The sequence below is a fragment of the Ictidomys tridecemlineatus genome, chromosome 5 (genome assembly GCF_052094955.1).
Source record: "Ictidomys tridecemlineatus isolate mIctTri1 chromosome 5, mIctTri1.hap1, whole genome shotgun sequence".
NCBI classification, from domain to species: Eukaryota; Metazoa; Chordata; class Mammalia; order Rodentia; family Sciuridae; genus Ictidomys; species Ictidomys tridecemlineatus.
In genome coordinates this window covers 152,875,843-152,888,025 of record NC_135481.1, presented here as the reverse complement: position 1 = coordinate 152,888,025, position 12,183 = coordinate 152,875,843, and the positions used below count along the sequence as shown (strand labels likewise).

General features: G+C 41.2%; 1 protein-coding gene across 2 annotated transcripts in view; it reads right to left on the bottom strand.

The window, feature by feature from the left end:
* Positions 1-3,052: 3,052 nt before the first annotated feature.
* The window catches only part of Apmap (adipocyte plasma membrane associated protein), a 35,811-nt gene continuing 26,680 nt past the window's right edge, over positions 3,053-12,183 (bottom strand). For both annotated transcript variants that reach the window (XM_005334590.5, XM_021732728.3), the window contains 4 exons: positions 11,020-11,194; positions 10,313-10,447; positions 8,360-8,552; positions 3,053-4,163 (listed from right to left, as the gene is read on the bottom strand). In XM_005334590.5, the coding sequence (XP_005334647.1) occupies positions 3,954-4,163; positions 8,360-8,552; positions 10,313-10,447; positions 11,020-11,194 (713 nt within the window). In that variant the 3' untranslated portion in view covers positions 3,053-3,953. The remainder of the gene's footprint in view (positions 4,164-8,359; positions 8,553-10,312; positions 10,448-11,019; positions 11,195-12,183) is intronic.

Sequence of the window (12,183 nt, the reverse complement as noted above, 5' to 3'; positions counted from 1 at the left end):
TGAGCTGTAGCTGAGCTCTTCTGTCCTAGCCAGGGCTCCCTCAGGAAAGAGTCCCTACCAACCCCTGCAGCAGCTTCACCCCTGGAAGAAGGAAGCCTCAGATCCTGACCTCACATTCCCAGGTTTGAACACTAACCTATACCAGAGACTTTCAGTACACCATTTGAATTTCGAGTCTATTCCCATCTCTTATAACCAGCCCCGTCACAGGTCTATGAGACCTGTGCCGCCCACACCACATTTCAATCTTCTGGAAAGTCTCTCTGTGGGCCTGTACTCCAAGGGAAGGCTTTATCTATAATACACCACCATTTTAGTTATTTACAATTTGTTTCATTTCATATGTTACTGAATAATATGTTCCCCCTTAGACCAGCCATGCTAATGCCATAAGGAAAGACACTTAGCAGGCCCATGCAACCTTGACTTCTGGAAGCCAACTGCCAATATGCCTTAGCATTATCAGAGACACACATACCAACTATGTCCCTGAAGACACATTGTTCCTGCTGCCAAAGACAGCTGTGGTAGATTTGAACAAAGGGTGAAACAAAACATCCACATGGAGATGGGAGTGAATGTCAACTGGATGACGTAAAATCCCAGGCTACCAATCCAGTTTTGCCTACTTTAAAAATGTTTCAGCTTGACCCCTACACAAAGGGAATTATTCTGACACTAAAAGCAAGTGGTTCCATCATCTAATGTTACTATCACTGAGAAAAGGTAAGGTTAAATACCCAGGCTTCTAAGATCGATTATGACCAAAAAAAAAAAAAAGAACAGAACTTTTGTTCAAGGTCTCAAACTGCCCAAAACCAGTCAAAATCCTGACAGCCCTGAGTGTTCCATAGTTTTCCCCAAACTGCTGCACACTCCTTGCCAGCTGTGCACACTCCTAAGGAGCCAGATCCATAGCCACATGGATCAAAGTTCTCTATTCTCACCTTCAGACTCCTGCTTAGTTTAGCTTCCCCTGCAGGTAGCAGATGGACCTAGGCTAAGATTAACGCCCCACCACTGCCCATGGGGACTACCTGTGAAGCTTCAAACCACAATGGTACCCAGTCTACCCCAAGACCTGGCATCCCAGAGAACTCTGATGTGCCACCAAAGTTAGAGCCCGAGCCCCACCACAACCCATAGGCTACAGCAGTGGCCACTGCACAATCAGACCCTGGGAAGGTCACCTGTCTCCAGTTCAGCCTCAAAGTGCCTCAATCATGGCACAGGAGTCTCCAGCTCAGTTGCCTTCTGGCTATGACTCTGGGCAGTCACTGACTCTTGGAGAATCAGTTCCCATCTATACAATGAGACCATAACTCCTTGCCTCGTTAAAAGTTAGTGTATGGCAGCCAGATGTGACATGCACACCTGTCATCCCAGCTACCTGGGAGGCTGAGGCAGGAGGATGGCTTGAGCCCAGGAGTTCCAGGCCAGTCTAAGTGACATAGTTGAACTCTGTCTCAAAAGAAAAACAAATAACAAAAAGTCAGTGTATATGAAAAACTTCCAAGACTGTACACCACTCTGCAAGTATATGCTGATAGTAAAAGAAAGGGGTTTGGGGATGCAACCCAACTATAATGGTAGAGTGTTTGCCTATCATAGGCATGTGTAAGGTCCCAAGCACTACATGTGCAAAAAAAGAAAAAAAAAAAAAAAAACAGGAATTTCATTCCTATGAAAGTTAATAACTGAATCCTGATAGAGTTTTTGTGATAGATAATAGAGGCACCCAATGAATCACCTGGTTGATTTTTAAAAACATGTTAATAATTCACACTAGAGTAAATCCCTTTTATGTTTACCAGCAGAAGCATGTCACATATTTAAACCTAAAAAGAAGACTATCTTTTTCACCTTCTCATGCCAAATTACCACATAAAACACAGGAAATGACACCTGGAGACAGAAAATCAACACCTGAGTCAAAATCAAGACTCCTTTGCTGAAAACTGTGAAAAACAATTTACCAGCTTCTTTGCACCTATGAGAACTAAGCATTAAGCACAAAGTTCTCTATTCTCAAACAACTGAGAAATCAGCATACATTTAAATTGTTTTTATGACACAGTGATTAGGTATTACCTTATTATTCTTTTATACATGATATGTCCCATCATTAGCTGTTTAAAAGTATTTAATAGCCAGGTATAGTGGCACATATCTGTAATCCCAGGTACTCAGGAGGCTGAGACAGGAGGATCACAAGTTCAAGGCCAGCCTAAGCAACTTAGCAAGACCTTATCTCAAAAAATAAAAAGGGCTGGGAGTATATCTTGGTGGTAAAGCATGCCTAGGTTCAGTCCCCAGTATCCTCAAAAAAGTAATTAATGACTACTCAATTTTCTTTCCTATAAAGGCAAATAAACAATATTAATTGTTGTTCATTTGATTAAATACAGATTGTATCCGTTGGACTGGAGCCAATCTTTGCATCTAGTCTACTGTCACTTTATTCCACATAAAGCCAGTCCAGCGGAGGTGACACAATAGATAAATCAAGATTAACTCCTTATCAAACCCTTGGTACCTCCACTAACATGAGGGCTCTTTATATTCTTTATATTTTTATAGCATAACCTGTTTAAAATATTGTCTGTCAAGTTTTTCAGATGCTTCTAGAGATATAATCTCTTGTGCATTCTCACAAACACCAGGAAAGAAAGGAACAGGTGCCAGCCCCATGCTGTAGGCTAGAAACAGGAAAGAAGTATATTATCAATCTATCAAAAAATGAGTCAACAAGGCTGGGATGTAGCTTAGTGGTTGAGTACCTGCCTAACATGTGAAAGGTCCTGGGTTCCCTCCCCAGCACTGCAAAAAAAAAAAAAAAGAAACAAGGAGGCAGATAGCTGAAGAAGGTTGGTGTCATCAGATGCTCCATGACTTCCCTTCAGAGCCAACTAGATAGGATGTTTGGCCCTAAAACAACTCTTACCCAGACGATACTCATATCAACACTTGATGGAATTAAATTCCAGTCATTTAAAATAAGTACATAAGAAACTCCCAGTCCACATCTTCAAAAAGTTAATCAACAGAAAAGTGGATATTATATTATTTATTATTATCAAAATTAAGACCAGTGTATAGACTTGTCAAGATACACAGCAACTTAGGGCTTATAACAGTAGCACAAATATGACGATGACATATGCACTATTATATCTGTGAGTCTAGAGGTGAAAAAAAAGGATGTTCCTAAACACACCCCTGCAGTAAGTACTAAACTACTGGATTGTCCAATTCCAGCAGTATAAGTATTCACAGAAAGAAACCCCAAGAAGTCTTCTTGCCACTGGAATCGGCCTACTTTTCCTACATGCTTACTCAAGGTCTTGAAAACTTCCAGCATGAAGGAAGGCCAGGCCACAGCAGGTGGAAAGTGGGAAGATACCCCTCCACTATGGAGGGAATCCTCAGGGACCAAGGGCCCTTGTCCTGCACAGCTCCTGAGAAACAGTCCAAAGTCACAGTTCACACAGTTCTTGCTGGCTAGCCTCAGTATATTTCTACTGTATACCCCTGTTCTCCTGTACCAACATCCCCCACCAAAAAAAAAAAAAAAACCATAAGAGTAAAGATACTGAGGCCAGCAGAACAAACCCTGAGCCCTGTTAAAAATGTATGAAGTTTCCCCAAGTTTTGGAGAATTACTGTACTCAGAAAGCTTTTTTTTCTTTCTTTCTTTTAAGGGAAATGGCTTTACATGAATTCACCTTCTCCATAGCAGATATGTTATGCTTTCCTCTAAAGATGAAGTCAGGCCCAGGTGATGGGTGTCCCTTGGGGACCTACACATTCTCAAGGTTACAGTAGCCATTCCTATCACACCTCTGAGGACTGACAGGTACATGGGGTCAGAACTGTGTCCATAGCTCCTCCTGAATCAGGTATGATGGCCGAGTATAATGATTCTTAGTGCGCATGGTGAGCTGCTGGGCCGACTAAACAGATTGAAGGCTGAGTCTGCAGATGAAGGGGGACCTGAAGGAGCCCAGGTATAGGTGTCCATCATGTTCATGTACCTCACTGATGTAGGTGGCCACCAGCCCATCAGGATCATGCAGGCTTCTCCGGAAGGCACCACTGTCACTGAGTTCTAACACAAGGCTGTACCGTGGCACAAACTTCATCACCGTCTCCTGACTAAACAGCTGGAAGGGAAGCACAGTGCAAGGAGAGCTTACATTCTGACTACAAGATCGCCCCTTGCCAACTAAGAATGGTCAGGTTCCTCAGGGAAGCCCCATAGCATAGAGGTAAGAGTGGCCCCATGCCCCCCACCCCTTGCAGATCAAGCCAAGGAGGACAAGCCAGCATGAGGACAGTGCAGATGAACATGGAGAAACACAAATCACACCCAAGAAAGTGAACACAGTATAGCCAAAGCTGAGAATGATCTCACCCACCAGAACACTGGGTCAAACCCAGAACAAGTTAACCAGAATACACAAATCCTGATTAAAGTATTTCAGACATGCAGTGTATAAATAATGGAGATTGAAGAGCAATTCACATTCAAAAAGAGCCTGGGAGTTAAGTAAGTTAAGTAAGCAAGTCCACACACCACACACCTCTAAAGCCAATTCTTCAACTTCTTGAAGCTAGCACAGAGCCTGAGGGTACCACCTGGCACATGATACTGAGAAGGGCACTTCTGACATCTCCTGGGCATGCCTAGCCAAGGGGCTTATTAGACTTGGATTCTTTTAGCAACATGGGGCTTACGAGTTTTAAGCAGGGAAATCACTGGGGAGAGAGAATTTTTGACAGAGTAGAAGGACCTCAGGTTGGTAATTACAACAAAGTACTTAGCTGCATAAGAGCAGTGTCCAGAAGTTAATAGGCAGATTAATTCATGTGAAAATACCTAAACAATTGCAACTGTCCTGGGAATAATGTCTTCCAGTCACTGAAAATGTTTAAGAAGACATTCAAGTCAACTTAGCTCTAGAAGGTTCAACAGCAATGGATCAAAGTTGCTTTCCTCCATAAGGGGCTTTCCACCACCAGTGGAACATCCCTCCCACTGTCTAGTCATGTATCTTTCCCTCTCTTCTCTTTCCATCTTATTCCAAAAGATCTCACCCTCTCTTGTTTCAACTAGTTATTTTTCCAGAAACCTCTCAAATCTCTACCTCTATGTCCAAACCAGTGTTGAATCCCTGGCTGCCTGTACTCAACTCTACCTGGACTTCACAACAGTACTTCAGCTTTGCCAGACTCCCTAGCTCTGGAGACAGGCCCTCACACCCGTTGCTATAGCCAAAAACCTAACCCTTACCCTTGATCCCTGTCCTTCCATGCTCTACAAGCTTGGTCAGCTTTTTCATGGCTGTGACCAAAATACCCAAGAACAACTCAGAAGAGTAAAAGTTTATTTGAGGTTCATAGTTTCAAAGGCCTCAGTTTACAGACAGACAACACCATTGCTTCCCTGATGGTAGCCAGGAAGCAGGGAGCAAGAAAGGGGCAGGGAAAGAGACCAAAGGGAAGATGCACCCTTTCAGGGCATCTAACTCATCCAGTCAATGCCCCACCTTCCTACAGTTAAAACCCAGTCAGTCCATTCAAACTAGGATGGACTGATTGTTATAGCTCTCACAATTTAATCATTTCACCTCTCAATATCACTGTGTTAACAAGAGCTTTTGGCGGATATCTCACATCCAAACTATAACACCTGACCACCTTAGAGTCTTGCAATACACCTATGTGTATGCCACCCCAACCCTGGGACCTGCCACCACCTCTCCCTGACCACCAGCCCTCACCCCAGGTCCCCCATGGCCACTCAAGTCATAGCTGTAGTTACCTTCCTAAGAATTCTCTGTCCTATGTCATTTCTCTACCTGAACAATTCAGTCAGGAAGCCCCTAGTGTGGCTGAGCAGGTAGTTGCATACAGAGGACAAGGAGATCACAGTGGCCTAGCACAGGTTGTCAGAGCACAAACAGGGTGAGGGGATGTCCCTGCAACCAAGTGGCCTAACAAAAGAGAGTAAGAGTGTTCACCAGGGACAGCTTGGTACAGGGTATCAGAGCCCTTGAATAAAAACACAAGCTCCTGCAGGCAGGCAGAAAGAAGAGCTGGCCCAGTGTGGCAATCAAGAGCCCCAACAAAGGCCATATGAGAGATGGACTAAGGCTACATTTGGGGGAACTGGTTACATTTGGGGGAACTGATTAAACTGGTAAATATATGAAGGATAATGGTATCTAGACATTTCATTGTTAGAGAGGTATAAATAATGAGAGAAATAAAGGGAGAAAACTAGAATTAATCCTGTGGTGTTGGACTGAAATTGGATATTCCTGCATGAACAGCTGTATTCAATTTAAACAGATGACAAATTAATATAGATGTAAGTACATATTCCTGAGCTTTGTCCTTCGAGGGGGCCAGAAAACAGGGACATCCAAAAGCAACAAGTGAACCATCCAGTCCTCCAGAAGGAACCATGGTTCATTAGAGAAATGGCCAATTCTACATGCGGGGCAGGGAAATACATGATCCTGAAACAACCTGTGTGACAGACAGTGACAAAATGGTCCAAGAATGAAAGGAATGTGTCCAAAGGTACAGGAGCCACACTGAAGGGACTTCCACTGGCCACAGATGGACAATATAAACATCAAGATAAATAATGATAATAACATTATAACCACTGATAAAATAGGAAGCCATGGGATAGCACTGATTATTAATTATAAATGGACAAAGAGTGACTTTACAACTGAGAGACCTGGCATTTGATCACCAGAATCAGGTGATCAAAATTGCCACCACTGCTAATGAAACAAAAAATATCACATACCCTTTGACTGTCGCACTTCTATGTTACACCTGCCAGTGACATAGAACCTGAATTGAATCATGAGAAAACACTACACTAATCCACATGGAAGGACATTCTGCAACATAAATGACCTCTAAGCTTCTAAAAGATCAAGGTCAAAAAGTCAAAACAAGACAGGAATTGCTCCAGACTGAAGGAGAATAAAGACACATGGCGAATAAAGGCCATGCTTGATTCTGGGTTGAATCCTTTTATAATTAAGGACATTAGGACAACTGGCAAAACCTGAGTGCAGCCAGTGGGTTAGACAGTCATAAGGTATCCATGTGAGTTTCCTAGGTTTGGTTGTTGGTAATAAAAGACAAAATCTTTACAGGAAGAAAACTTCCTAGTATCTGAGAGCACAGGAGCACCAGGTCAGCAACTTATTTGCAAATGATTCATGGAAAAAAAAAATCTTTGTCCCCTATCTACTCATTTGTTATAAATTTAATATTGTTTCAAAACTAAAAAAATAGAATGTTCTGGTTGAGGAAAAGAGACACAACCCTCATCCCCAAGAGAAAGCATATGCTAATCTCATTCTGGCTACAGGAACACAGACAGAAATTGAGCATAAACCATACTCAGCTCCAGTGGGTGAAAAATGAGTAAGAGGAGACATCATGGGTAAGGGGAATTATGGCTCAAATGAAGACCACTGAAGGCCAGGGGCCAACCTGACCAAGAATGTGAGCCCACATACACAGCCCAATACAGTGGGCTCAATAACTGCTGCCTGCCACCTCCAGGACTCTAATTTACAAATATTTTATATCAATTTCAAATACCTATTCAACTTGCATTAAAGAAGCACCTGTGCAAGTTACTCCCCCACTGTGCAAATGTGCTGAGCTGTGATTCAGGGTATTTCATAAAGGCACTAGGAAAACTCTAGGATGATGCAAGAACAGAGATAAATGATAATAACATTATAACCAATGATATGGCCATGTTGAATGGGTTATGGCTAGTCATTGGTGGGGATGGATGATTTTGTTTTAATGGGAAAGAGTTTGGTATGTTAAGAGGTCATAACAAATGACCTGTGTGGCCACACATAATCCTATGGAGATAACGGACACAGTGGGTGGTATGGAGATGAGTTTTTATGTGTGGCCACATGAAGAAGAGGAAGGTACCTCATAATTCTGTGGAGGAAAAGACAAAGCGGGTGGGTGTAGGGCAAAGTTACAGGGTCTGGAGAAGAGTGGAGACAGTTGGAAACAGCCATAGCAAAGAGGGAAGAATGAAACTGACAAGCAAGGTGGAGGCCCCAGAAATCATAATGATGGGTGACAAAAAAAAAAAAAAAAAAAACAGAAACAGAGAAACCAGAAGAGGACAGAGAATCAAAAAAGGTTCAAATGTTTAAATTTATATGTCAAGATGAAGAATAAAGTGGGCTTGTAAGTCATCATTATAGGGTACCAAATATTATAAGCAGAACTAGAAGAGATCATAATTAGATTAATTTACTTTTTTTTAAAGAATTATACTTTTGATAGTTACCTTAAAAATGATTCTTTTAATATAGGGTCTCTCAGATAAGAAATCCAACATGGAAAACCCAGGATTAGGGCGAATGGTTGACATGGCGACCCAGTACCCCCCGGAACTGCTGGGTCGGATGTTGTCAGGAAATCCAGGCATGTTCTCCACAAACATATCAGCCCCTCCTTTCATCAAGCCAGATACATAGACCCTGAAAAATTTACCCAAGCAGGCAGTGAGTAGTAGCCCTCCAATCTGAGAAAAAAAAAATTTACCAAACTGGTCTTGGTCCAAAAACAATTATGGACACTACTGTAAATATATCCATCATGTACACAAGCACAGCTGCCATGAGGACATTGTCAAGGGCCCCAGAGCAGCATGAATAGAGAAGAAGCAGGTGGTGTTGAGGGGACTAAGGCCCACCTGGCAGAGAAATGGAAAACAAGTTGTACAGTAGCATTAAATCAAGATACTCTTTCAGACTTGCAACTCCCCAAAAGAATGAGAAAGGGAAGGAAGGAAACCTATCCTTGAACTTTGCTTTTACCATTTATGTCCATATTATTTTCTTGTTGTTGCTGTTGTTCATTAGAGTTGAATATAATAGTGGAATCCACTGTTATACATTCATACATGTACACAAAATAAATAATATAATTCAGCCAATATCATTCCCTAGTACTTCCCTTTTCTCTACCCTCCTCCCTATCCCAGCCCCTTTTCTCTACTGATCTCCCTACAATTTTCATTAGATTCCCTCCACCCCTGCCAAACTTTCTTTTCCTTTTTCTTCTATAGCTTCCATATTTGAGATAAAACATACAACTCCTGACTTTGTGAGTTTGGCTTACTTTGATTAACACAATGTTCTCAAGTTCCATCCATTTTCCTGCAAATGACATAGTTTTACTCATTACAGGTGAATAAAACTCTATTGTGTATATATACCACATTTTCTTTATCCATTCATTCATTGATGGACACCTAGACTGGTTCCATAGTCTAGCTAACGTGAATTGTGCTCCTATAAATGTAGGAATTTATATATCACCATAGTATGCTGACTTTAATTCTTTGTTTTTCTCCTTATTTTTTATTGGCACATTATGCATAATGGTGGATTCTATTGTCACATATTAGTATATGAACACAATATAACAATATACTTAAGCCAATATTCCCAAATATTTTCCTCACTCCCCTACTGCTCACTCCTTGGTCCCTTTCCTCTACTAATCTCCCCCTGCTTTTTCTCCTACACACACTTTTCTTTTCCTTTTTCCTCCCTAGCATACACATAGGAAAAAAAAAACATGACCCCTAACCTTATGAGTTTGGCTTGTTTTGCTTAACATAACATTCTCATGTTCATCCACTTTCCTGCAAATGATATAATTTCATTTTTTCTTTATGGCAGAATAAAACTCTATTGTGTATATCTACCGTGTCTGTCATTCATCCATTGACAGACACTTACACTGGTTCCATAATTTGGCTACTGTGAACTGTGTTGCTATAAACATGGGTATGCATGTATCAATATAGCATGCTGACTTTAATTCTTTAGGATAAATATTGAGAAGTGGTATAGCCAGGCCATATGGTGGATCCATTCTTAGTCTTTCAAGGAACTTCCATACCGATTTCCATGGTGGTTATACTAATTTATAAAACCACCAACAGTATAAAAGTGTTCCTTTTTCTCCACTTTCTCTCCAGCATTTATTATTATTTATATTCTTGATGACTGCCATTTTGACTAGTATAAGATGAAATCTCAGTATAGTTTTAATATGCATTTCCCTAACTGCTAACAATGTTCAATATTTTATCATATACTTTTACCATTATTACAAAAGGGAGAGGTGCTCTGCTGCATCTCAGAGTTATGTCAACCATATTTCCACCCCATCCCAGGCTATGGTGAGCTCTGCTGAACAACTGATAGTTCAGTTAACACATACACACCTTCGTATCCTTGCCAAGGTTGTTTCTGCTACCAGGACAAAATCTTCCTCAGGAGAAAGCTGGACTCCATTAGGGAATCGTAACTGGTCCAAAAGAACTTTCACTTCCTTGGTCACAGTATCATACTCTAGCAGGCTGTGAAGATCAAAAATGAAGGGTCACATAGGTAAGAGTCCATGGCCTTCAGTGGGCTTAGAGCTTTCCTTCCTATTCTGGGCCTCTGGAGCATGAGCTCTAGAAGGTGACTCAGCCTCCCACTGGAGTGACCAGGCCTTGGGGTCTTCTGCTTGAACCTTGTCTAAGGCTAGCCAGTGGGGGCCTTTCCCCATCCATAGCAGATCCACAGCAGCCTCTTCCAGAGAACCCCACAATCAATTAATTCACTGACCTAAGAGCTGGGTCAGCACTAGAAACACCAACACTCCAGTCATAGGAATCTCCCTTCTGAGGAGTAAGCGGAAATGCAGGCCTGCTCGGGTACTTTGCCAGTTTGTCTAGACCCACCCCCTTGGATGGACTGGTCAGTTTCATTTTAGTTCCTCAAAGAAGAAATGATAGCTCCATCACTTGATTCCAAAAGCCATTCCTACAAGCAGAAATATTTTGCTCAGAAACACTAATATGGCTCCTAGAAGTAATGAGTTCTGATGAAGCTACCATGTCTGGCTGATTAGCTAACTTAGGGGAAGACTGAAGTGAACACTCACCGCCCATCATCAGTACCCTCCATGACCAGAAGCAGATAATCCCGTCTTTGCCATTTACTGCTGGAATCTGTAAAATAAATCTTCCTCCCATCCCGAGTGATGGTCAAATCATTCACAAAGGACATTTTCTTTCCCTCAACGGGTGTCTCAGAGGACAAAAGAAGTTTCACTTCACCTGAAGTTAGGAAAAACATTTGCTTTTACTTTAAGAACTTTCTTCTCAATAATTTCAAAACATTAATCAGCCTAAATGGTGTGAAAGGAAAAAACAAAATGAGCTTCTCCATTGTCATAGGTCAGAAGATATGTTCTTTCTTATGTAAAAACAGCATATTAATGCTAACATAATAAGGAAGGAGAGAAGAAAAAAAGTATCAAGAGTGTTATGTTAAAGGCTTTAAAGTATTATTTTGCTTGAGAAAAATATGAATGTTACATTCATTGGCTTTTAAGTAAAGAAGTAGCAGGAATATGTTCTTAAAAATAGCAAGGCTCAGTGACATGCACCACAGTTCCCGTTATTACAAAGGCTGAAGCAGGAGAATCACTTGAGCCACATTTGAAGCCAGTCTGGGCAACACTGTAAGACAGAATCTGTCTAGACTAGGCTAGACTTAGACTGAAATAAAATAAACTAACAACATAAAATAACATTACAAAATAAAATTAAAAAGTAAAATATAAAATAAGGAAATAAAAATAATAGAACATTTATTGAATATTAAGCTCTTTTCATGTATAATCTAATTTAGATCTTGGAAGCAATACCACAAGACAGATCCAACTACTATCCCTATCTTATGCACGAAGAAACTGGGCATAGAGAAGCCAGGTAATGCATATAGTTGCACAGTCATCAAATGGCAGAGAGGGGCTACCCAGGTGGCCAGTCTCCAGGGTCTATGATCTGGCCCCTACAGACAGTCTCCTCCATGGCATAAACTGCCAACCAAGAAAGTACACAGAGCAAATATTGTAACACAGTCAAAGTGACATCGTGAACAGTCAGGGGATGAAAAGGGAGAAAAAAGATGAAGAGCTGGAGAAAGAGAAAAGACAAAGGGGGTGGTAACAAAGAGATAAGAGAAAAAATAAATAGGAAGACAGGATACAGAAATATAAAGAAAAATAAAGATAAAAAGATAGGAAGAAAAGGTCTAAAAT